At 43.1% G+C, this 25,009-nt stretch overlaps 1 protein-coding gene across 1 annotated transcript; it reads right to left on the reverse strand.

The window, feature by feature from the left end:
- Positions 1 to 11,343: 11,343 nt before the first annotated feature.
- Positions 11,344 to 24,782, reverse strand: LOC121859743 (ras-related and estrogen-regulated growth inhibitor-like). The gene is made up of 6 exons (XM_042356705.1): positions 24,270 to 24,782; positions 20,806 to 20,937; positions 14,490 to 14,623; positions 14,169 to 14,360; positions 13,760 to 13,944; positions 11,344 to 13,445 (listed from the first exon to the last, which is right to left on the reverse strand). The coding sequence occupies exons 1-6, from the start codon at positions 24,298 to 24,300 to the stop codon at positions 13,310 to 13,312; spliced, it is 810 nt and encodes a 269-aa protein (XP_042212639.1). The 5' UTR covers positions 24,301 to 24,782; the 3' UTR covers positions 11,344 to 13,309.
- Positions 24,783 to 25,009: the final 227 nt, after the last annotated feature.

Consider the following 25,009-nt stretch of genomic DNA (forward strand, 5'->3'; position numbering starts at 1 on the left):
GGGGTTAGGTTTTGGGGGGTGTTTTGGGGCTGAATTTTAAGGGGTTGATCACTGGGGTTAGGAGGTGTTTCTGGGGGGTGTTTTGGGGCTAAATTTTAAGGGGTTGATCACTGGGGTTAAGTTTTAGGGGGTGTTTTGGGGCTAAATTTTAAGGGGTTGATCACTGGGGTTAAGTATAAGGGGGTGTTTCTGGGGGTACCTGATGCCTTATGGGTGAACTCAGTGCTTGTCCTCTACTGACCTCACTGATGGATGTGGTTTTGTAGCTCGCGAGGGATGAGGTCACTGCGCAAGGAAAGGCTTGAAACACGATAACATCTCCTGTTTCATTTTTTTTTTCACTGGGTTTGTTTCATCTCCATTCCCCCCCTACTGTACTCTCCACAGCTGTTTTTCTTTTTCTCTCTCCTCCTCCTACTCCTCCTCCTTCTCCTGCTTTTTCTTCTTCTTCTACTTCGTCTCCTCTTCCGCTCCTTCAGTATTATTTTTTCATTCTATTCCCCCTTCCTCCCTTCCTGCCTCTCTCCTTGCTTTTGAGGGTCAGTCCGTCTTTCTTTTTCCTGTGCTCTCTCTCTCTCTCTCTCTCTCTCTCTCTCTCTCTCTCTCTCTCTCTCTCTCTCTCTCTCTCTCTCTCTCTGTAACCGCTAGACTAAGGTTAGAATACAAGTACCTCTGGCAGTGTGTCCTTCAGGCAGGCATGAATAAAGTCAACCTCTATGTACAGAAGTAAACAAACAATGTATTGGATATATCCTGTTACACATCCTTTTGTGATCTCTACCCTGTAATCCTTTTGTGCCACCGCTCACAGGATGAGTGTGGGGTGCACAATAAACTAGCTGCTGTACTGTAAGTGGTTAAATTCAATTCAAATTCAATTCCTTCTCCCCTCTCCTCACCTTTCTTCCTCACTACCTCCTCCCTCCTCCTCCTCCTCCTCCTCCTCCTCCTCCTCCTCCTCCTCCTCCTCCTCCTCCTCCTCCTCCTCTCCTCCTCCTCCTCCTCTCCTCCTCTCCTCACTATAAAAGAGTTGTTGCTCTATTAACAGCTGCTGTGTCTGGCCGAGTTCTGGAAATTAACTTCTTCTTCTCTCTCTGGCATTCTTTCCCTCTCATAGCCTCTGTGTGTTGCAGCTGTGCCCTTTACTCTTTCTCTCTCTCTTTCATTCTCTTTTCTCTCTCTCTCTCTTTTATTCCCCTTTCATTTCTTATCTACTACTGATTTTTTTCTTCTGTCGTTTTCATTTCTGAGTGAGATTTGTTCTTTGATGTGTGTGTGTGTGTGTGTGTGTGTGTGTGTGTGTGTGTGTGTGTGTGTGTGTGTGTGTGTGTGTGTGTGTGTGTGTGTGTGTGTGTGTGTGTGTGTGTGTGTGTGTGTGTGTGTGTGTGTGTGTGTGTGTGTGTGTGTGTGTGTGTGTGTGTGTGTGTGTGTGTGTGCTCTCTCTCTCTCTCTCTCTGTCTGCTCTAATATTGCAACCTATTGAAAAGGAAGGAGGAAGGGAAGGAGGAAAGGAGAGAGAAAGAGAGAAAAGAGAGAAGAAGGGAAGAGAGAGGAAAGAAGAAAGCCAGAGAACAGATAGATGATGATAGCTGATGATGAAAAGATGACGGGAAGGAATTAATTAAAAAGAAAAAGATAAATGTAAGAAGGAGAGAAGAAAGGAGGAGAGAAAGGGAGGGGAGAGAAAAATCTATCTCTATCTATCTATCTATCTATCTATCTATCGTAAAAATGAACTCTCTCTCTCTCTCTCTCTCTCTCTCTCTGTCCCTCACCTGTCACAGCGCATCAGTTATTCCATCAGGTTGGGTTCACTGATGCTTGGCGGGTGTAGGTGTTTTTCGCAGGTGACTATGTTAATTACTCTCTCAAGGCTCTCTCTGTCTGTCTTTTCTGTCTGTCTGTCTGTATATCTGTCTATGTATGTATGTATGTATATGTATGTATGTATGTATGTGTATGTATGTATGTATGTATGTTCTAACACAAAGGCTTCATAATGTCTTGTGTTATATTGCCTCCCCTCACTCCTCCTCCTCTTCCTCCTCCTCCTTCCTTCCTCCTCCTCCTCCTCCTCCTCCTTTCTTCCTCCTCCACGTAATCTACATTTTTTCCACCTCATTCCTCCCACCTTTCATCTCATATTCCTTTCACCTCTCACTCACCTCTCCTCCTCACCTCTCACTCACCTCACTCACCTCTCACTCACCTCTCACCACCTCTCACTGTCTCGAGTCCTTCCACTCCTCACACACACACACACTCTCACAACCCCTCATTAATCTGTCTTTCACTTGAGTGGGTAAATTTAAAGTTGAAGGAAGGATTAAAAACAAGACGAACGGGGAGAGCTGGGACAAACACGAGCTTCCTTTGACCGACCTCTTCCTAAAGTTAAACTTGTCAAAGGAGTCGTCTTACATGGGCTTAGTTTTGGTATTACCTTTTGTGTGTGGGGGGGGGGTGTTTGTGTGTGTGGGGGCAGGGGTTTTGTGTGTGGGGGTGTGTGTCTTCAGGTGTGTTTGTTGATGCTAAGTGGACAGACGGGGAGAGAGAGGGGGAGGGAGGGAGGGAGGACAGTCATGTGGGGTGCTAGACTGACTCACTGACTGACTCAAAGAGAAGAGTTGGACTGGCCTGACTCGACTAAATAGAGGGACGACGATCTTTAGTGAGGTGTTGAACTGACTCACAGAGAGAGAGAGAGAGAGAGAGAGAGAGAGAGAGAGAGAGAGAGAGAGAGAGAGAGACCTCCCTTGTGTGTGTGTGTGTGTGTGTGTGTGTGTGTGTGTGTGTGTGTGCTCCATTAAAACAGCATAGATTATTATGATTAACAATGACACTAGGTCGCCCTCGAAGAACTCTCACAGCTTGGCCTCCGACCTCCAAGGAGTGAGAGGTTGACGGTATGTAACTGAGATAGATAGATAGATAGATAAATAGACAGATAGGTAACACCAGCATCACTCTACCACCATCACCACCAACACCATCTTGAATGTTTACTAAGCTGTAACATTATAGACTGACAGCCAATATGTCTCCTCTTCCTCACCTCCTAGACTGACAGCCAAGATGTCTCCTCCTCCCTCCTAGACTGACAGCCAAGATGTCTCCTCCTCCCTCCTAGACTGACAGCCAAGATGTCTCCTCCTCCCTCCTAGACTGACAGCCAAGAGGTCTCCTTCTCCCTCCTAGACTGACAGCCAAAATTCCTCTTTTCCCTCCTAGACTGACAGCCAAGGTGTCTCTTTTTTCCCTCCTAGATTGACCCCAGCCAAGATATCTCCTCCTCCCCTCTGGAGCCAAGCCCAGCCAAGGAATGTCTCCTTCTCCCTCAGACTGACAACCAAAGACATCCCCTCCCCCTTCCTTCCCTTCCCCTCTCCCTCCCCTCCTCCAAGACTGACAACAGACATCCCCTCCTCCCCTTCCCTTCCCTTCCCCTCTCCCTCCCCCTCCTCCAGACTGACAACCAAGACATCCCCCCCTCTCCCCCCTTCCTTCCCTTCCCTCTCCTCCCCCTCCTCCAGACTGACAACCAAGACATCCCCTCCCCCTTCCCTTCCTTCCCCTCTCCCTCCCCCTCCTCCAGACTGAGAACCACAGACCCAACACACACACTTCATACTGATCGTAATGTTATCCCCAGGGAGAACTGGAAGTAATGAAAACCTGAATATTTAGAAGTCCTGGGCTCTCTCTCTCTCTCTCTCCTCTCTCTCTCTCTCTCTCTCTCTCTCTCTCTCTCTCTCTCTCTCTCTCTCTCTCTCTCTCATTTCATTCCTAATACAAGGAGAAATTGAATATACTAAGAATTTGACCAATCCAGACAGGTAGAGTGAGACTGAGTTACGTGTGCAGTGGAAGGTGAAAGAAGAAGAGAGAGAGAGAGAGAGAGCGTCTTCGAATGAATTAGTGGAGTGATTATCCAAAGTAATAACAATAATAACAATGACAATAACAACAATAACAACAATAATAATAATAACAACAACAACAGGTCGCAGTTAGCCAGGTCAGAGGGCGGCAATTATTAAAAACCCTTGAAAATATACCGTCAAAGTTTTTAATTAACGAAAGTATAAGTTTTAAAAAATTAAGAAGATATACCGAGGAGAGTCACCGGGGTCTGAAGGCTTAATAGAAGGTATATAGTAGGTAGTTGAGGTATATATGCCAGGGAGGAGATAGATATACCTTGATTATACTTTAGATGAATGTGTGTGTGTGTGTGTGTGTGTGTGTGTGTGTGTGTGTGTGTGTGTGTGTGGTTTTTGTATATTTCAGCAGGTAAACGTCTTTGTAGATTGTTTTTTGTACCTGAGTGATATAAAACGTTACTATAAAACGTTTTCTTCATATTCTAATTAACCTAAAAACGTTTCTGTAGCTTTCCTGGTAAGGCTTTTCAACCCTGGACAGTGATGAAGGTGGATGAATGAACTTTTAATATCGTTCACTTCCGTCAGAATTTTGATGAGGCATTACACAAGTCTCCACTCCATTCCCTGAACGTTTTATTCTGAGTTGGGTTTCTTTCTTCTCATTTCGTTCGCCATTACTTCTCTAGAATTTACGACCTAAGTGTGAGAAATTATTATTAGTATTACTGTCAGTTCTGGGGGTTGCTATAGGGTAGGTGGGGAAGGGGAGGGGTGCTTGTTCTGGGGTCTATAAATGGGAGGGGTAGGGGTGGGGGTGCTTGTTCTGGGGTCTATAAATGGGGAGGAGGGTAGGGGTGGGGGTGGAGGGTGCTTGTTCTGGGGTCTATAAATGGGGGAGGGGGTAGGGGGTTCTATGTTAGGGTGTTCTTGAGTGGTGATAAGGGAGGAGAGGTTCTGTTTCTTGTGATGTTTTAAGTACTTATACCTCCAGTCTCTGAACTACTGTACTGTACTCTCTCTCTCTCTCTCTCTCTCTCTCTCTCTCTCTCTCGCCTCTCTCTCTCAGGGCATCAAAAGGTTTACTAAAATGTGTTCGTAAATTGATTACACGTTTGTTGAACACTTTTTTTACAGCATCCGATCCATATATACATTTTTTTTACATGATTCTGAAAATGATTTACAAATAAGTTAAGTTAGACGGTCGTTTTAGTGTATTTAAAACCCCTTAAGAGAGTAACCTAACCTAACCAAACCAAACCTAACCTAACCAAACCAAACCTAACCTAACCTAACCAAACCATTGAAAGATAAACATGTGATTTTTTTTTACCTTTAAAGTAATTATAATGACCCTCCCTCCCTCCCTCCTTCCCTCCCTCCTCCCTCCCTCCTTCCCTCCCCCTTTGCCACCCTCCCTTCCCTCCCGTTGCCACCCCTCACCCCCCACCTGGTTGATGATGATGACCTCCCCCTCTCCCCCTCCTCCAGGTCACAGGTTCATCAGTCTACATCAATAATTAAAGGTTCGATAGTGATAAATAACGTGAGTTCAGTTATTTATTAGTTAAGTTATTTATGAGTCAAGTTATTCATGAGTCAAGTTATTTATGAGTCAAGTTATTTATGAGTCAAGTTATTCATGAGTTAAGTTATTTATGAGTCAAGTTATTCATGAGTTAAGTTATTTATGAGTCAAGTTATTCATGAGTCAAGTTATTCATGAGTTAAGTTATTTATGAGTCAAGTTATTTATGAGTCAAGTTATTCATGAGTCAAGTTATTTATGAGTCAAGTTATTCATGAGTTAAGTTATTTATGAGTCAGGTTATTCATGAGTTAAGTTATTTATGAGTCAAGTTATTCATGAGTCAAGTTATTCATGAGTTAAGTTATTTATGAGTCAAGTTATTCATGAGTCAAGTTATTTATGAGTCAAGTTATTTATGAGTCAAGTTATTCATGAGTTAAGTTATTTATGAGTCAAGTTATTCATGAGTTAAGTTATTTATGAGTCAAGTTATTCATGAGTCAAGTTATTTGTGAGTCAAGTTATTTGTGAGTCAAGTTATTTGTGAGGCAATTACTTCTTAGTTATGGGGTAATTATATCTCACTTATGAGGTGATTAAATCCTACTTATGAGGTAATTAAATCTCACTTATGAGGTAATTAAATCCTACTTATGAGGTAATTAAATCCTACTTATGAGGTAATTAAATCCTACTTATAAGGTAATTAAATCCTACTTATGAGGTAATTAAATCCTACTTATGAGGTAATTAAATCCTACTTATAAGGTAATCTTAGTTACGACTTTCCACGATACGATATCCCCATTCTCGCTCTTTGGGAGGAATGCGAAAATCAGATTAATGAACCAATTAAAAAAGCCGTAGTCATTTTTCAGTTTCAGGGGTTATTAATGATTGGACAGAGGAGGAGGAGGAGGAAAGCCAATGAAGGAGGAGGAGAAGGAGTGGGAGGAGTGAGGAAAGAATGAGAACAAGGAGGAAGAGGAGATATAAATAGAGAGGGTGGAAGAGAAAGGGAAGAAGAAGGGAAGAGAAAGGTAGAGAGGGAGGAAGAAGGAGGAGGAGGAGGAGTACCAGAGAAGAGGGGAGAAAGAAGAGGAGGAGAAGGAAAAGGGAAGACGAGAGAAGGAAGGGTAGGAAGGAAGAGAGCGGAGGGCGTATAGAAGGGGAAGAGCTGAGAGGGAAGTAGGGGGAAAGGGAGGAAGGAGTGGGAAGAAAAGGAGAGGAAAATAAGAGGAGAAGAAAGAGAGAAAATGAGGGCGGATGAAAGGAAAGAGGAGAAGATAGGGGGAAAGAGGGGGGAGTGAGACGAGGAAGAGGTAGAGAAACAGTGAGGGAAGAGGAGGAGCAGGAGGAGGAAGAGGGGTTGGAAGAGGAAGGGGGTAGAGAAGGAGAAGCAGTGGAGGGAAGAGGGAGGAGAAAGAGGTGGAGATGTGAAAGCAATGAGGAGAAGGATGAGGGAAGAAGATAAAGAAATAGACAAGGAGAAACAGAATCAAAGGGAGAAGGGAGTTGCGGGGGAGGGGGAAGGGGGAAGGGAAGGGGAAGGGTCACGAGTGTAAACATTGTTCTCATAGCCCGTGGTGATGTAAGGCCCACGTCTGACTGATTGACTCAAGCTTAAGACACCAAGATGCGGCGTTCAATATGGCCTCTAGACTGCTCGGTGACTTGATGTTCACTAAATACCTTCTCTTAACACACACACACACACACACACACACACACACACACACACACACACACACACACACACACACACCACCCGAGGTACATTACCATAAAGTAGGTGCAAATATCTTTTTTACGGCAGCATAACTCTACTATTAACATTCATTCTCCACTGCGTCACACTTGTTTTTTTAAAGTTGTTTCGTCCTCAGTGAACGAAACGTGTGAACTGTGGCACCTGCGTTAATATTTCAGTTAGTCATCTTAGTTTATTCAGAGGTTAGGTTAATTATGTATGGTTGTGTTAGGTTGGTGGAGTGGCTGGTGTGTTAGGTTGGTGGAGTGGCTGGTGTGCTAGTGAGGTCTCTACTGGCCAGCGTTCGATCCCAGGACCTATCAGCAGCCCCCCCCAGCCCCCTAGCCCCCCAGTCCCAGCAGGTCTAGTTAAGTGGTGAGGTGAAAAAACTCGATCTATATGATGCTACACCACACTGAGAGGCGGCCACCTTACTGTGGGGAGGTGGGGAGAGGGGCATCTTCCTTGTGAGAGACTGAGGGAGGGGGGGAGGTGTCGTCCGTGTGGGGAGGGAGGCATCTTCTTTGTGTGTGAGGAGGAGGCATCATCCGTGTGGGGAGGGAGGCATCTTTTTGTGAGGGTGTGAGGGAGGCATCATCCGTGTAAGGAGAGGCATCTTCTTTGTGAGGTGTGAGGGGAAGGGAGGCATCTTCTTTGTGAGGGTGTGAGGAGGCATCATCCGTGTAAGGGAGGAGGCATCTTCTTTGTGAGGGTGTGAGGAGGCATCATCCGTGTAAGGGAGGGGGAGGCATCTTCTTTGTGAGGTGTGAGGCATCTTCTTTGTGAGGTGTGAGGAGGTGTCGTCCGTGTAGGGAGGCATCTTCTTTGTGAGGGTGTGAGGAGGCATCATCCGTGTAAGGGAGGAAGCATCTTCTTTGGAGGTGTGAAGGGAAGGGGAGGCTTCTTCTTTGTGAGGGCTGGAGGTGGGGGGGGGGAGGTGGTACATGTTGTGAAGGACTCGTAGACTTTTAGAGAAAATTTTCAGCATCGTGGCGGCCAGAGACCATAATCTACCACCCATGCCTGACAGACACACATACATTAACAACATCTTAACACCCTAATCATTACTTCCATTCATCTTTTATTACCTTAACAAAGAGTAAACTTACGTAAACTTATATCTTACTTCACCGTTTGGTTTACAGAGGCGTTTCCATTGAACTATTCACACCTTATCTATATGGTAAAAGGTATTGATTAACCTGGTAGACTGAGTCGTATTATATATTTACGACGTATACCGACCAGTGAAGACCTTACCTTCGTGTACAGAAATTCATGTTAGTGCAATTCAAACAAACATCACATACAGATAACAACTCTGTCAATTGTCGGGAAGAATTCTTAGGAAAATTAGTTGATTAGAGTGACTGTCTACCCTAATGATTGACAGACAGACAGATGGACAGACAGCTAGACAGACAGACAGACAGGAAACGTGTCATCCAGTATAGCCAAACACTGTCCCCTATACACATTCGTTGACGAGTGGCATAAACAACCTCCATCCCCCTTACCAACATCTATATGCAAATGCAGTCTCTCTCCATCATTCTTACCCCCTCGTTCGTTATTGGTTTAGTCAAATAATATCATATATTCTCAAAATTTTGCACAGAAATATTATTATCCTGTGTGTAAACAGAGTAGAGGAGCCAGTTATCTGAGGAGTAGACGAGACGAGGCTCTACCTACAGGGGGTCAGGCCACTCACCGAATTTCCCAGCGGGTTCCTTCACCTCTTCTATCGATACTTTTACCTCACCCAGAGATTTTTTTTATTAGCGATCTCGGGGGCCCCACTACCATCACTGTAGGGGGGGGGGTTATAGCCACGAGCAGCAGGATGGTGGGGGTGGTGGGGGTGGGGGTGGGGGTAGGGGTGGGGGTTTCTTGGTAGGGGTGGACAGTAGGTGTATAGACAGAGACAAGAGGCGGCTGCAGGGGTAGAGAAGGAAGAGGAAGGAGTTATCATGTCCTTAATAACTTGCTAATGTTGACATAGTTAATTGGAAGACAAGACGTGGTGGTGATCGGGGTAGAAGAAGATACTGATGATGATTAAGAATGACAGGAAAAAGGTGTCACAGCAGAGAAGTTACAGAAGAGGGAATGAAAACAGAGACTAATGATAGAGTGGAGAGAGAGGGAGAGAGAGAGAGAGTAATCGTTGATGTTTGAGGGAAGTATAGAGAGAAGCCAAGTAATGATTGAATAGCAAGAGGCGATGGAAGGGAAGCTTGAGGTGTGTGTGTGTGTGTGTGTGTACCAGAACACTATGATTAAAAAAAAAATCAAAACAAACTCCTATATCTGCGTAACACTCGTCCCCCTCACCAGCGAAAACACACCCCACTCCCCCTCACCAAAGCAAAACACCTCCCCTCACCAGCAAACACCCCCCTCCCTTCACCAGCGAAACACACCCCTCCCCTCACCAGCGAAACACACCCCCTTCCCCCCTCACCAGCGAAAACACACCCCCCTCCTCCTGCAAACACACTCCCCTACACAAACACAGAAACACCCCTTCCCTCACCAGCAAAACACACCCCTTCCCCCTCACCAGCAAACACACCCCCTCCTCTCTCCAGCCCCCCCCCTCACAAGCGAAACACACCCCTCCCCCTCCTGTGAAACACACCCCTCCCCTCACCAGCAAACACACCCCCCCTCCCTCCTGCGAAACACACCCCTCCCCTCACCAGCAAACACACCCCCCTCCCCCCTCACCAGCAAAACACACTCCCCTCCCCTCCGAGAAACACCCCCTACCCCTCACCAGCAGAAACACACCCCCCTCCCCTCGTGACACCCCTTCCCCTCACCAGCGAAACACCCCCCCTACACCCCCCTCACCCTCCTAACACAACTTTGATTGGCTCTCCAAGTTTATGGATGATAGTCTAATTTATTGCCTTGTAAAACGTAAAAAAGTATAATAATAATAAAAAATAAACAAAGGCTGGCGTGTTTGTGGGCTGGTATGACTCCTGCCGTTGGTGATTGTGTCTCTTTTTTATGAGTTTATTGGGCTGTTGAAAATAGTCTCGTGTGGTCGTGGTAACGGGGTAACATAAACCTCTTTGTTAAGGATATGAGGTACGTAAAACAGAGTGACAGTGATAGAGAGTTTTGCTAAGTGTGTGTGTGTGTGTGTGTGTGTGTGTGTGTGTGTTTATCTTCTCTCTTTCTGCTCATCTACAATCATCATCATCTTACTTAGAACGTAACAGTGAATGAAGTGTTCTGAAACGTTCATATGGTAGTATTTTTTTTATTTTCTTGTAGTTTTTCTTTAATATAAGCAAAAACTCAATGTCTTAGTGTTAGGTATAAGATTGTAATTACCGATTCGTCAGTCCAGCTCTTCGTGTTTGTTAGAGAGAGGCCTATATGTCATAGCCTATTCAGACAATATTCTCCTATGATAACAGACAAAACCAGACACACTTAACCAGAAGAAAATTAGAGATTTATGTATTTATAACTATATAACTCTATCTTTTATGTCTAACCGCTCTATCTTTTAAGACAAACTGCTCTATCTTTTATGACTAACCGCTCTTCTTTTTGATGTTATAATGTATTTCCCTTTAACAACTGAGGTTTCGTAAGCATATAGTCCAGATTACAGCTTAAACTAGTCACCAACGAGTGAGTATTAAGAGATAGATCTGTGTATGGTATTCTTGGTAGGATATACTTGGAGCCATTTCGTGTACGCAAACGATAATACTTGAGTCACCCACACTAAGCGTTATAAGATGCTACCAAAGAAAATAAAAAATGTTTGCGGGGAAACTATTTTATTATGGCAGTTGTTTATGTTCAAAGTAATATTTGTGATTTTTTTCTTGATACGTCAAAGGTAATGTTTGGATTAATTTCGTTGTGTAAGTACCAAGCGTTTGTGTTAACTGTTGCAGGAAGAAACATGAATGATTATTTTCAATTTCATTTTATCAAGAGTTAAGTTAATTCAGCAGTTCGTTGCAGGTTTTATCAATTAGTTACAATAGTACGTGACTTATTTAGTTAGGTTTGGGTGATAAGATTTTTTTTGTTACTCGTTCATTCCAGAATTTCTCATTCCGATTAAGATTCCCGGTGTACTGGTGTGAGAGCCCCCCCCCCCCTCCCGTTGGGGTTAAAAAAAAGACAAAAACAAATAAAATCTTACATACAATTTATTACAAAAATATCATCTGAAACAGGTAATATAAATGGTGTTCTAAATTATAACACAGGTGTGGATGAGAATGAGTTAAGGGAGGCGACAGACACTCATACAAGCATGTGCAGAGGGGTGAAACATGAAGAAGCAACACACACACACACACACACACACACACACACACACACACACACACACACACACACACTCTGTCATAATCCCCTTTACTGTTAAATGAAGACTCGAACATAAAGAAATAATTATCACAGACATTATTATTAATATACCACTAACACATTAATTACCACAAGGTGATCTCCTATCTCCTCTCACGTTCACAACTGAGTCATAACAAGATCGGGATTCACAAAAGTTCGTAAGGTTAAAAAAAAAAAATCCTCGTAAATGGAGACACAAAAATGGACCTAAATGTTTCTTTGCTCTAGATCACAAAAGATCATCATATCATAAAGACTCTGAACTTTAACTGGGGGGCGTTCAGTTAGTATGAATGAGTGAAGAGACAAAATAAAGGTTGGTTACAAAATATTACCTAAATGATTCTGTTGCTTTGATTTATTTTTCTTATTTGATGCTAATTTGTTAAGTTTGAGTCTTAGTATAATTTTAATGGTGTTTTGGATTTATATATTGTTTTTATATTGAAAATTAAATCAACCAGTTATGACGATTATCTATTAAACCTTTGTGACTCTGGAGCCGAAATTCTCTTAAGGTTCGCACGTTAAACACTCCTCCCTTCACTAGAGTCGGGTGTGTGTGTGTGTGTGTGTGGGTGTGTGTGTGTGTGTGTGTGTGTGTTACTCTACCAGTAGGGGAAAAAAAGTTGGTGGCCGTGATAACATCTGAAGAACAACACCTAGGCTGTGACGTTTACTGGACTTGTTCACTGTTCTCTTGTGTAATTCCCTGTGACGGTGTGTGTTTGTTATACATCAAGAACATTTAACAGTTCAGTACATCCTGGTTTAATGTGTGGGTTTTTTTTTTAGTTGATTTAGTACTCAATATTAAAGTGGTTTTATATTTTGAGTTGACGAATTTGAGAGAACAGAATTCACTATGGTATTTTAAAGGTCCCTCTCTCTCAACAAGTATGTCCACAATAGGTAATAGGAAAAGAGTGATTAACGTACAAAGATTGAGAAAACTTGTTCCCAGCTTCGTCCACAACACAACAACAGGCTGCAGAGATGGGTACCAGGCCAGATGAGGCACGAACCCTGAGATCACACACACACACAGCTAGGCGGGAGTATCCGGCCCCCCACCCGACACAACCACCCAGTCAGTACCTTGTTGCTGGACGGCCGGAACAACGAGCAATACTCACTAAGGCAACATACAACATGACTACTCACCTTCTCACATTTTTAACCTAATGTTTTTGTTTTTCTTCCTTCCCTTTTTCCTCCTCAGTCACTCGATACCTCAATTTTCTTTCCTCGCTAAAGATTCAGGTTTATTTTCGCGTAAGTTTGGCGAATTGGCAGTGACTGTTCAGCAGACTATAAGATAACTGAAGTAGAACAGATGATGAACACAGTGGTAAGGTGCCATAGTTTGATCCAGTATGGCATCAGGTAGTTTATTATAAGAGAAAATATAATAAAAAAATGAAACGAAAACAAAAATAACAAAGTCCGAATGTCCTCTGCGAGTCTTTTGATACGGTCGTTAAGGTGACAAAGTGTACCAGACACTTAATCTAACCAGCACAATTCCGTAGCCTTGAGTTAGATCCTCGGTGGGAGTAAACAAACTGTACCGGATACTATGATCGAACAAGTTCATCTCCTCATCCTCTTGTCGGGTGGTGTTTCATGAGTACCGCAGAGTGAACTAAACTGTACCCAGAATCTGTGGTACAAATTTAGTTTCTTTTTCTTTCCGGGAGTTTGTGTGTGTTGGGGGTAGAGGTGACGGAGGAGGGGGGTGTCCTAGAGGCTAAGGGAGGGTCTCTTCTTGTCCTTCCTCCTGAGGGTTCTCTTACCAGCAGACTCCTTCACTATGACGGTGGGCTTGAGTGTAGGCGAGGGAGGGTCTGGTCCACGCCCTATCAGTGACCCAATCATTCTGAAGAAAGATAAAAAAAAAAGAGGTTACACCACTTGCTGCGTTAACTTTTGTTCTTTTAATATTATCTAATGTATTTATTGTATTTTATTATACTGTATCTGGTTTTTATACCTTTGAAACTTTCTATAATAAATTCCTTCGTTGTGTCAGTGATAAAATCTAAGGTTCAAACTTGCCGAAAAAGAAAATTGGGATATAATGTGTTCTCCGAGATTCAGTACGAAAGGTTAAAGGTCTCCACAAACGACTGAAGCCTAAGTTTGGTGGAGGTAAAACAGGTTTGTATGTACGTAATGTTGCAGCGTTCACACCTTGAGACGGCGACAATGGAGATGCGTCTCTGTCTGGGGAGGGGACGAGTTAGCTGTAGGGACCTGGTCTCTCGTAGGAGTGCCTGAAACGCCAGAGTGACGCCCACGTGACTCTCTGCGGCACTCACCTCGTAGAACTGGCACCCTTGTTGTAGTGAGAGTGCCTGACCCTCCTCTACTGACACCTGTAATAGTTATACCTTGTTAGTCGGGTGATGTAGACAGTGGATTTTTTTTTTTTACACAACAAAAAGTTTCACTACAAATTTCAACAAAATCTAAGAAACTCTTTATTGTAACATCCCTAAATAGAGTTGATGGGATCCAGTTATGTATTCTGCGTAGTTTATGACACGCACCTCATCTGTGGCACTGCTCCATGAATGCCACTACAGAAGAGAGGACTCACCTGTCTGCCAGGGTCGAGGTCCCGCTTGTTAGCCAGCAGGATGACGGGGACGTAGACGGGCGCCTTGAGTCGCTGGAGGGCGTCAAGGATGGCCGCAGCCTCGTGGAAGGATGCGGAGTCGTCCACTGAGTACACCACGACGAAGCCCTCACCCCAGCGTGTGTGTGATGACGACACGCCCTCGTTCTCATGCTGTATACACAAACAGTTACACACCTTACACGTACTGCCTCACCTTCACCAACACGTTACTTATCAATAATGGAAATTCTTGCATATATTCGACATTAATATTAATGAGTAAGCCCCTGCAAGACCCACCTGGCGCAGTGACACGTCGAGGATTTCCACGTCGGAGGTGACGTCATCGAGAGACACAGTATGGCGGTAGAGCAGGTCTATGGCTCGCCGGTACTCGCTGATGTAACGTCGCGTCAGGTACCGTACCGTCAGGGCTGCAAAACACAAACAAAACCTCTATACTACATGCTGGCGCCCTCCCTTGCATACTGAGTTGAATCATAACGAGGAAACAGAGAGGCGGGGTGAAGGGGTCAGCATATATATGAGAGATAAACACCAGACAGCACCTCATCCAGCTGTCAGACGTGACACCTCACCAGCCACCATCCCTCCTCACCACGCCACCATCCCTCCTCACCACGCCACCATCCCTCCTCACCACGCCACCATCCCTCCTCACCACGCCACCATCCCTCCTCACCACAGCACCAAACAATACAGTACATAACATTTTACAACAGAAAAAAATAATACAATTAACACTTCACCTTTATAACTAATAATACACATTCATAAACAAACATAAGTCTATAATTTTGCTGTCGAAGTTAAAATATAGTTAAGGTACATTCCCACAGGTAGCATTAGGGGGTTAATCTTCAGGTGAAATAACCCTAAGGGGGGAGGTGGTTAATTCTCAGGTGATTCTCGAGTTGTTCTTAGTTCTGTGCTAAATGTGTTCACTATTCTTCAACTTAATACAGTGTTTGTTATTCTTCATAGTTACTCTCCGGCGTCTACTTATAAATATTCTTTACCTAATAATAAATAATGGACATGATAATATTTAGTACGTGGAGTGTGTGTGTGTGTGTGTGTGTGTGTGTGTGTGTGTGTGTGTGTGTGTGTGTGTGTGTAGCGTTGGGGTATGTGGGGGGATTTGGGGTGTGTATGTGGAAGTGTTGGGGTGCGTGGGTGTGTGTTGGGGAGTGTGTGGGAGAGGGGTGGGGGTTGGGGTGGAGGCAATACAGGTTCACCCACTAGCTCGTCTCTCAGAGGTTACCCACAGCTCCCAGATACCAGGTATTGTGGGGGAAGTGGGGGAGGGAAGTGGTCAATAGTGGTAGGAAGGGTGGAAATAACCAGTGGTGGGTGGAGAGGTAATAGCAGCTAGTGGTAGGGGGAGGGTTAGAGCAGCTAGTGATGGGGGGGGCGGAGGAGTTAGTGGTAGGGGTGAGGAGAGTTGAGAGCAGCCAGTGGTATGGAGAAGGGCACAGCATTAGTATGGGGAGAGGTGGAGTACAAGGGTGTGGAGGTACTTCAGGTGGAGTACAAGGGTGTGGAGTGATGAGGAGGAGAGCAGGAGGCACACAGGGACACCTCACTCTCATACCAGCATTATCTTCCCTTGTATGTAACATCTTGCAACACATGTGTAAGCTCATAACTTGTGTACCTGAAGCCTTGAAGTATTGGTCTTGGGATAAACTCAGTCTAGGTTTTCATCGACAGCTGCTGGGTACTGCGACGAACCATCACCTAACGCCAGGGGGAGTCGTGAGGTTGGCAAACAAGACCCCGACCTACAACGCAGTATAATACGGATACATTGTCCACGAACGCCATGTACTACGATCCACGAACCAGGTATTTACGGCCAATATTGTTGATGGAGTGTGTAATCTTTTTCGTCCAGGTATTCAATTAACCCAACATCGTGAAGGCTGGTCAAGGAACACTTCTAAAATACTTTCTAAAATGCTATACCAAGATAGGGGTTGGAGTCTGATGATGCGTTATTCAGTGAATCTCTCAACAACAACAACAAGGTAATGATGGTGTTGTCAAGGTTATATAAACAACGAGTAGACGAGTAATTAAGGTATAATTTATTACACCTGGCCTGAGGTATGTATGAATAAGTATGAATCAAGAGGTATGAAAATATGAGAGATTCAAGACTAAAAATAATAAAAATAAATTATAAACTCTGCAGAAATATATCAGGAGGATTTATTTTATTTGGATTATTTTTATTCGATTGGGTTTTTGTTTTTTCTGAGTCTGACCAGTACTTGTCCAGTTGTTTCTAAATAAGAACTTTTTTTTTTAGCTACGTAGTCAATATGAGTGTCACAGCTTCCATTATCATAATTAATGTCTGTCGCTTTAATAAATGATTCTCAGGCCATAGTGAATAAGGTCAGAAAACTCCTTAGGTAGACGCTGTCATTAAGTTTCTTGTACATTATGCAACATTTTTATGAATATTTCGAAAAACTCAACCCGTTAGTCGTGGCCCCGGGGAGAACAACAACTCTCTTTCCTCACAAGTGTTGGCCGCTCATACCAACATACCGGTATAAAAGGCAATAGTCACCTTCCTTTATTGCTTTCAGGTGTAAAAAGTTACCCTGGATGAGCTTATATGCAGATAATAACCGATTTTATTTGTTTCTCAGCCGTTCCCTTGTTCTCCTTCAGGAGGCTGGCGCCAGTCTCACCTTGTTGGCGATTCGCGAGTCGAGTATCGCTACTTATGGCCGCCAGGGGTGTGGGCGCCAGGCCTGTGAGGTAGATCATCTCTACTCATACAACATAACTAAATGGTGATATCCTCTCAGCTGGTCATATTACCAACATGATATAAAACTCATATATCACCAGCTATTCAACTAGTAATGTATAACTCGCTAACTCGCTCCAGAAAGTATCTTTATGATTTTGTGTGAGACAATATGACACAAAGGACGAAAAATTTTGACAACCCTCCCAAGACAACAGGAGTCGCGGCGTTCATTCTGAAATTCATCGGTCACCTCCGTAAAGGTACTTTTTGGAGCGAGTACCTTAAGTAAACACTGTAGTTGGGAAGCTGTGTTCCTCGTGCCCTGGTCACCACCTCGCTATACGCTGACCCTGACGACGCGTTTTGAGAAGAGTCAGGTTAAACAAAGTATAATTGACTAAAGATAAATGATGAGATTGTGGGAATGAAAATAATGCCACTAAGTTGAAATAAAATGTCCTGTTATCATAAGAAACTCTCAGACTATCACCTCATGGATAATATAACAAACTTACACAGATGATCCCTTGAGTGAGATAAACCACAACAAACACAGGGCGGGAGTGTGACCAGTGTTTCAAGACCTTAGTTGTTGAGACGCACTAATACATTATAAAGTCAACATACAGTACACGTCAAGCGGGCCCCATAACGAGTTCCGACAGTGTTGGCTCTGATCTACAGGGTCTCGGAATATCTTTATCCATATCACGCGCTGGCCAAGGACGTCGCCATGTCCCCAGTTAGGTTGATGGATGTGTGTGGGAAGTTAAGGATCACGTGTGTGTGGAGAGCCTCACCACGGAATACAATACTTAACCGCAAATCAGAACTTCACCAATAATGATTTGTTTGGTGTTTCTTGCGCCATAACATCCCACACAGGCGCTGACGTTTTTAATATATAATATCCTCTATTTTATTTTGTTAGAGACACTATGTTGACTATGTTTCTTCATTTACCTTTCTTCCTCCCACTCTCTACACCGTCAGGCAGGTGTTTGGTACATACACCTCTGGAGCTCCACCCATGATCAACAGAGACTCGTCATCCCGCCGGGACTCCGCCCCTGCTGCGGGGGTTATATCCTTACCTAAAGTGGCCAACACCAATATGAGTCACACTCCTTATGGGGACACCCTGCGGCCTCACACTACCCACTGCTGGCACGGTCTTGCCCAACTTTTACCCCAATCCAACTCGGTATCCGTACACCACATTACAAAAATATACTGGTCTATCCCTTGCTGCTTCTACAGCATATACCTGGATCACTCGCAACTACAGTGATTTACTTGCATATATATATATATATATATATATATATATATATATATATATATATATATATATATATATATATATATATATATATATATATATATATTTAACATTGTATTTTTGTTATGTGAGGAACACTTGGAAGAAACTCTGTTTTGTGAGTGGATCAGCAGGTTACTGATCTACATAAACATTAGGGGCAAGTAACGTGTGGCTCCCTACTGGGCGTAAGAGGTCCTTGTAGCTAATGATACAAGACAGTTTAATGTTCACTGGACATTCTCAAGACCAGATCACAAGGTGTAAACATCCTCTTCTGGGTCGCCAGATAATAGAGACGTGGACGGTCGACTGCTTGCATGAGTCTTGATTATTTTATGAAGCAGAACCTTAACACAATCACATCTTAAATACTGCATATCAATATTTAGGGTCAGGCTCCTGGCTAGTAAGTAAACATTATAGCCAACCAGATGGTCAAACGATTCTCGGTGGGATGTGAAGAAAAAAATACATCGATAATTCTGTATTTACATTTCAAAGAGAGAGAAATTCCAAGAAAGAAAATAATGTGACGTGAACCATGTATTACTCGTGCACATTTGCAACCGTAATGGGAGAGGAAGTGAGTGGTGAGCCATTACCCAGGTCATAAATGGTGGTGGTGCTGACCTTACATGGCCACAACACCTCGTAAGGCTGGCGGGGAAATCAACCAGACACTTCATCTTCTACTATCATGCAACTCCTCGACCCGCAACTCCCATAAGCAGAAGACCACTCATATAATACATCTCCTTCCCCCCTCACCCTCACACCACCGCACGCCTCACAACAACACCCTATCGTGAGTTCTTCTCTTTGGTGTTTGATGTCTCTCTTTATGTTACTTTATTTCATCCTCTACCAGACCCGTTTTCTATTAACATTCTCTATCATGTCGACCATTTTACTAATATTTTTTTACGTACATTATGTTAATTTTATGTATTTCTTCTCAAGGATATAGTGTGGTGATAAATGTCTTAAAACTCATTCTCACTGTTACCCAAAGTGCCTGTTTTCTGTTTGTGTTGTTTTAAAGAACAATAGTTTCACATCTCGTTTGGGAGACAACCAAATACCAGTGAGCTCAAATATACACCCTTCAAATATACCTATTCTATATTTATAAGTTAATCTGAAATTTAATTGTTTTCAATCACCGTTCCGTCGTGTAGTATATTAATGAGTTTTGTCCTTAAATGGAGTTAATGGTTAATACAATTAATGAAGTTACCGAAATCATTTTAGAAAGTCTATTATGTACCACCTGCAAGGCCTCACGGATTTCCTCGTGATAGTTGAGTCCCATTATTATTTTGGAGTTAAACATTTTATTATATATATATATATATATATATATATATATATATATATATATATATATATATATATATATATATATATATATATTCTCCAGCATGTATTTTTTTCATTACAGAAAATGATATCGTTTTTGTGTATAAAGTGACATTTAAACACCTTGGGTAGTGAGGTGTTTACAAGACGACCCGAACGATGACGCCAAACCAAGTTTCTTGTACAGTAGTTGGTTGGCTGGTGGTAACTGCTCGTGTTTATTGTGTAACATATCTTGACAAATCTCCACAACATGTGGAACTTAGACGACTGCGCAGTTAGAGGTTTTTTCTTTGAGTCAAGGTAATAGAAATTGTTTCTGTAGATTCTGTATAATCATAAACACTTAATAAAGATACGCCATCTTGATGAATTACCGTGCAGGATGTGATGTTGCTGTGTTAATGTCCATCGTGGGCATTATAGGTTTATCTTCACGGTCGCACTGTTAATATTGGTTAGGATGTCATTCATATGAAATTTTAAGATCGTTTCCAGGTGAATTTATAAGCTAGTTATATTATGATTTAAATAGTAAGGACTAAACAGTTTAAAGTGACGTAATATACCTGAGGCGTCCCGAGGTTTTGGGTTACTTCGTTATTTCCATTATGGTTCTACTTAATTATTTATGAAATGTTACTTTTATAGTAATTTTATATAAAATCGAAGGGACCGTAATATGCTACTTCAGGTAATATCGTTATTTTCCTTAAGCAAGACCCAAACCCGTGTTGGAACAGCCCGTACAGGTTAACAGTCCCGATACTGGAGCTGCGTAAAAGCAACATTGAATTTACTTACGAAATGGCAAGTATATGCCTCGGCCTCCGCTCCTTCAGTGAACTGGCTAACACCGTGTCCTTGCTTGTGTATATATCTCTCGCTGATTCATTCTTGGTAAAATAGAACATAAATCTATCTTCATTAATTCGCTGAAGGATCCGTTCACAGCAAGTGCTTTAAAGTAACAAATATCCAACAAACAAAATCGCTTAAAGATGAATCAAGCAGACATATAGTTAGTTGGTGTAGCCTGAGAGAATGACACAAGCGAGAGAGTATAAGATCCACCCAGGTCAAATTATAAACACCATGTTGGGTAAGGCTGGTGGGTGGGTGTTGTTAGTGCAGTGACTCACCCGACTTGCCGACGCCCTCCGCCCCCAGTACCACGATCCTAAGTCTGGGCAACTGCTGGTGCCTGGGGCGGCCCTCCCTCCCTCCTGGCGACGACGGCACTTTGTCTCTCTCCTCACTCCTCATCTTGTCTCCTGCAGAAGGGAACATCTATTGGTTAGAATGATATGGTGACGGTTGTGGCATGTATGGTGACGGTTGTGGCATGTATGGTGATGGTTGTGGCATGTATGGTGATGGTTGTGGCATGTATGGTGATGGTGGTGACATGTATGGTGATGGTTGTGGCATGTATGGTGACATGTATGGTGACGGTTGTGGCATGTATGGTGATGGTTGTGGCATGTATGGTGATGGTTGTGGCATGTATGGTGATGGTGGTGACATGTATGGTGATGGTGGTGACATGTATGGTGATGGTGGTGGCATGTATGGTGATGGTGGTGACATGTATGGTGATGTATGGTGATGGTGGCATGTATGGTGATGTGGCATGTATGGTGATGGTTGTGGCATGTATGGTGATGGTTGTGGCATGTATGGTGATGGTGGTGACATGTATGGTGATGGTGGCTGTGACATGTATGGTGACGGTTGTGGCATGTATGGTGATGGTGGTGACATGTATGGTGATGGTTGTGGCATGTATGGTGATGGTGGTGACATTTATGGTGATGGTTGTGGCATGTATGGTGATGGTGGTGACATGTATGGTGATGGTGGTGACATGTATGGTGATGGTGGTTGTGGCATTTATGGTGATGGTTGTGGTAACATGGATGGTGATGGTGGTGACATGTATGGTGACGGTTGTGACCTGTATGGTGATGGTGGTGACATGTATGGTGACGGTTGTGACCTGTATGGTGATGGTTGTGACATGTATGGTGGTGGGTGTGGTATGTATAGTGATGATTATGACATTATTATTGTTAGTAGTAGTAGTTGTACTAGAAGTAGTAGTAGTAGTAGTAGAGGAGGAGGAAGGGCAGCTTAAAACATAAATTGTTACTACATACAGTATTAAGTTATAAGAAACATCATAATTCCACTACAATAAAATTAAAAAAAGAAAGTGGCTAAATAAAAAGCTTTGAGGACTGTGTAAGTGGAAGAGAAACTTTCAAGTGGCGTATTTTGTGAAATTCTTGTTCCTTGGTATCTTGATGTTCGCGTTACAGCTGATCAATCTTTTAATTTGTGGTTTTGCTATGATGCTGTTCTTGGTATGACTGTTGTAAACGATTGGTTAGTTATTTAGTGACACTTTTCACCTTAGTACTGCGGGAATACATTACGGATGGGCTTAGGTGCGAGGTCATTATTTACGACTTCACAGCCGCTGATTTTTTCATAGAAACATAATTTTAAAACGCTGAAATTTCAGTATGATTTATAGAGGACACTGTCGTAGTTATGGAAAATGTGTTAAAAGATAGTTATTTCTAAATTAAACCTAACCTAGTCTTAGGTGATAGGAAAAACAAGTGACAGAAGCATTGTTAGAAGACCTCACCAACCTAACCAAAGAAACCTATCTAACCTTACATCCTTGCCGTGAGGCTCAACCCTCCGGACCCCCCGGCATATTAAATTGAACGAATTTACTATTATATTGAACTATTATATGATGTAATTTTACGTGAGAGCAGCAACCCAACCCGCGTGGCTTTTAAACAAACTAGCGACTGGCGTCGATTGGAGATGATCGGATGATTGACAATGTACCGTCGCATCACGCCGAGAAAGACAAAGTAGTGTACTCCTAGTCACCTAATTATCTACCAAGCTCACTGGTGAATATATAGGAAGAATATAAACATCTAAACAAATAATGCGTCGGGTTTGACGTCCTCCATATTAGCCCCATAATATTGTGGACATATACATTTTGCTTGGTTTCGATAATGATACAGTTTAGTTTCGTGAGGTTAGTCGTGTATGTTTGTGTTCGGGAAGGAGTCTGCGGCGTACTCAGCCTTGTCATATTATAAATTCATCCCTTGGCGTCCGTGAAGAGGACCTTAGGAACGCGTGCTTTCCACCGCCCTTGTTTGTGTCCGTCCTTGCTTGTGTCCGGGACTTGTGAACATGATAACTCGAACAAATATCAAACTTTTAACTAGACTTGGAATGTGGATATATGACAAGATCTCAGAGGAGTTCGATAGTGAGCATTATATGTCGTTACTGTCCAGAGTTACGGCCTCCTGGACTTTCCCGAGGCACGAGGGAGAACTAGTCTACCTTTACCGCCAACCTTGCCCAGTCTTATGCTGTAATCAGTGTTGTACTCTGCTGCACTGTAATCCCAACCTGTCTTCTTGATAATAACTGGTTTTAAGGACGTTTCTTTTGTAATTTTGAACGTATAATTATTCTTCCAGTTATGATTTTAATTTCATGGAATTTGTGGTTGTATTTTGTGTAGTAGTTGTATTGTGGTGGTTGTGTTTACGGCTGTAGTCCTGGTGATTGTCTTTAGGTGTTGGTTGTACTTTAACTACGGTCCTGTTGATCAGGGCTGGATGAAGACTCTTATCATCGCCTGACACAATCTGTAAAACTAAGGATCGCTGGTGTCAACTGCAGTGCCGACCCCGTTCCTTCTTTATGTATCTCTTGCTTCAAACTCCTAAAGTCAAAAGGAACGATAGGCCTTGCTTTCGCAGTGTGCTATATCCACACTGTCCCTAATGGGCCACCAGGTCTGTAGGTCCCACTTTCACATTGGTGGACACTTATGTAGGTTTTGCTTTGTCTATTTGTTTCCTTTTATCGAGGTAAACAGAAGAGGATTACAGTCAGTGGCGGATCTAGAAATTTTTTGAGGGGGGCACTCTGATGTGTTTGGGGGGCTCAACGACTGTAGCCCTCCGCCCCGAAAGGTTTTTTAAACCCGACCAATTTCAGGGATATTTTTACCGCCCCCGGATCCGCCAGTGATTACAGTATACTGGTAATGTGCGCAGTTCGCTAAGCTGTCAGATACAGTCAAGGATTTGGAGGACACCAGAGGGCTGAGAAAGCATTGTGTTGTCAGAATTGCCCCCGCCAAAAGACACAACGATGCAGACTAATTCCTTCGTTGTTTTGGTCCGATAAAATCCTTCTGTGATGCCACTGGCAGCTTGTGTACCATTAGTTCTTATGTTGATGTTATTTTAATGATCTGGAAAGAGTTGTCATTGAGTTATTGTGTTGCAGAAACACGACTTAGAGAAAAGTCGTTTCTGAACGAATTGGGTTCATGTGTCTTTGGTGTTGCTGATAATTTATATTATAACACCGTGGATTGTGTTGTGTTGATTATCTGTTATTAAAGAAAAGAAGAAGAAAGGGGATGAAGGTCAACTGTGAATCCTTGAAGACGATGAATGATAAATTTTGCCATGAACGTTGTGATACGTTTATGATGATGAGTAATCTGATGTGCGAGAAACAAAAAACTGGAACCTTGGCTTACCCGACTGGGTTTGTGGTTGATTCCTACACATTAGGGTGGTGTGGTGGGGGACGAGCCTCTCTTGTATGCCCTCAGATGACTTGAGAAATATTCACTACCTGTCCGTTAATAAAGATTATCCGCATGTAGGTAATTAGTCTCCACTGTTCATCCATAGACAAAGAAGCGGCCAAGGATTTCAATGCACTCGTAAGAAGGAATCTGAGACGTGTTCCTCGGAGCCACCTTCTCCAGTTGTGCTTGGTGTCAGGTGTTCTCCAGGCGCTGTCCAGGTCACACTACTCTCAGCTCTACTATGAAAAGTCAGCAGTGTCACACGACCCACCATCACTTGCTGAGCCTCCCGGAAGGACTCTTCGTGAGTGAGATTGCACAACCTTCGACAAATAGCAGACACTCGAGATCATTTCCTGTTAGCTTTCCCCAGTTGGATGTTTGAGTAGGGAGGCCCCGGGAGCACAGCGCGTCCAGCCAGTGTGTCGTCTCGCCGCGGACTTAGAGGAAGGTGAGAGCCTGCGTGCTGTATTGGCCATGGTGTCTCGCCCTGAGCCTAACGTACCATAAAACTCACCTATTTCATTCGACTCCGAAAGGCTTTTCTAGGTAACATTTGATCAATCGTATTTGTTAAGCGGTTGTTTTATGTGTTTCATTGTGTATAATGTGTCCATATAATGTGATAATTAAAGAAAAGTGAAAGGACGTTCTCGAGAAGCGAGATGTGGCATGTAGTTTGAGCC

This window comes from Homarus americanus, unplaced genomic scaffold, assembly GCF_018991925.1.
Source record: "Homarus americanus isolate GMGI-L3 unplaced genomic scaffold, GMGI_Hamer_2.0 scaffold27231, whole genome shotgun sequence".
In the NCBI taxonomy this organism is placed as follows: domain Eukaryota; kingdom Metazoa; phylum Arthropoda; class Malacostraca; order Decapoda; family Nephropidae; genus Homarus; species Homarus americanus.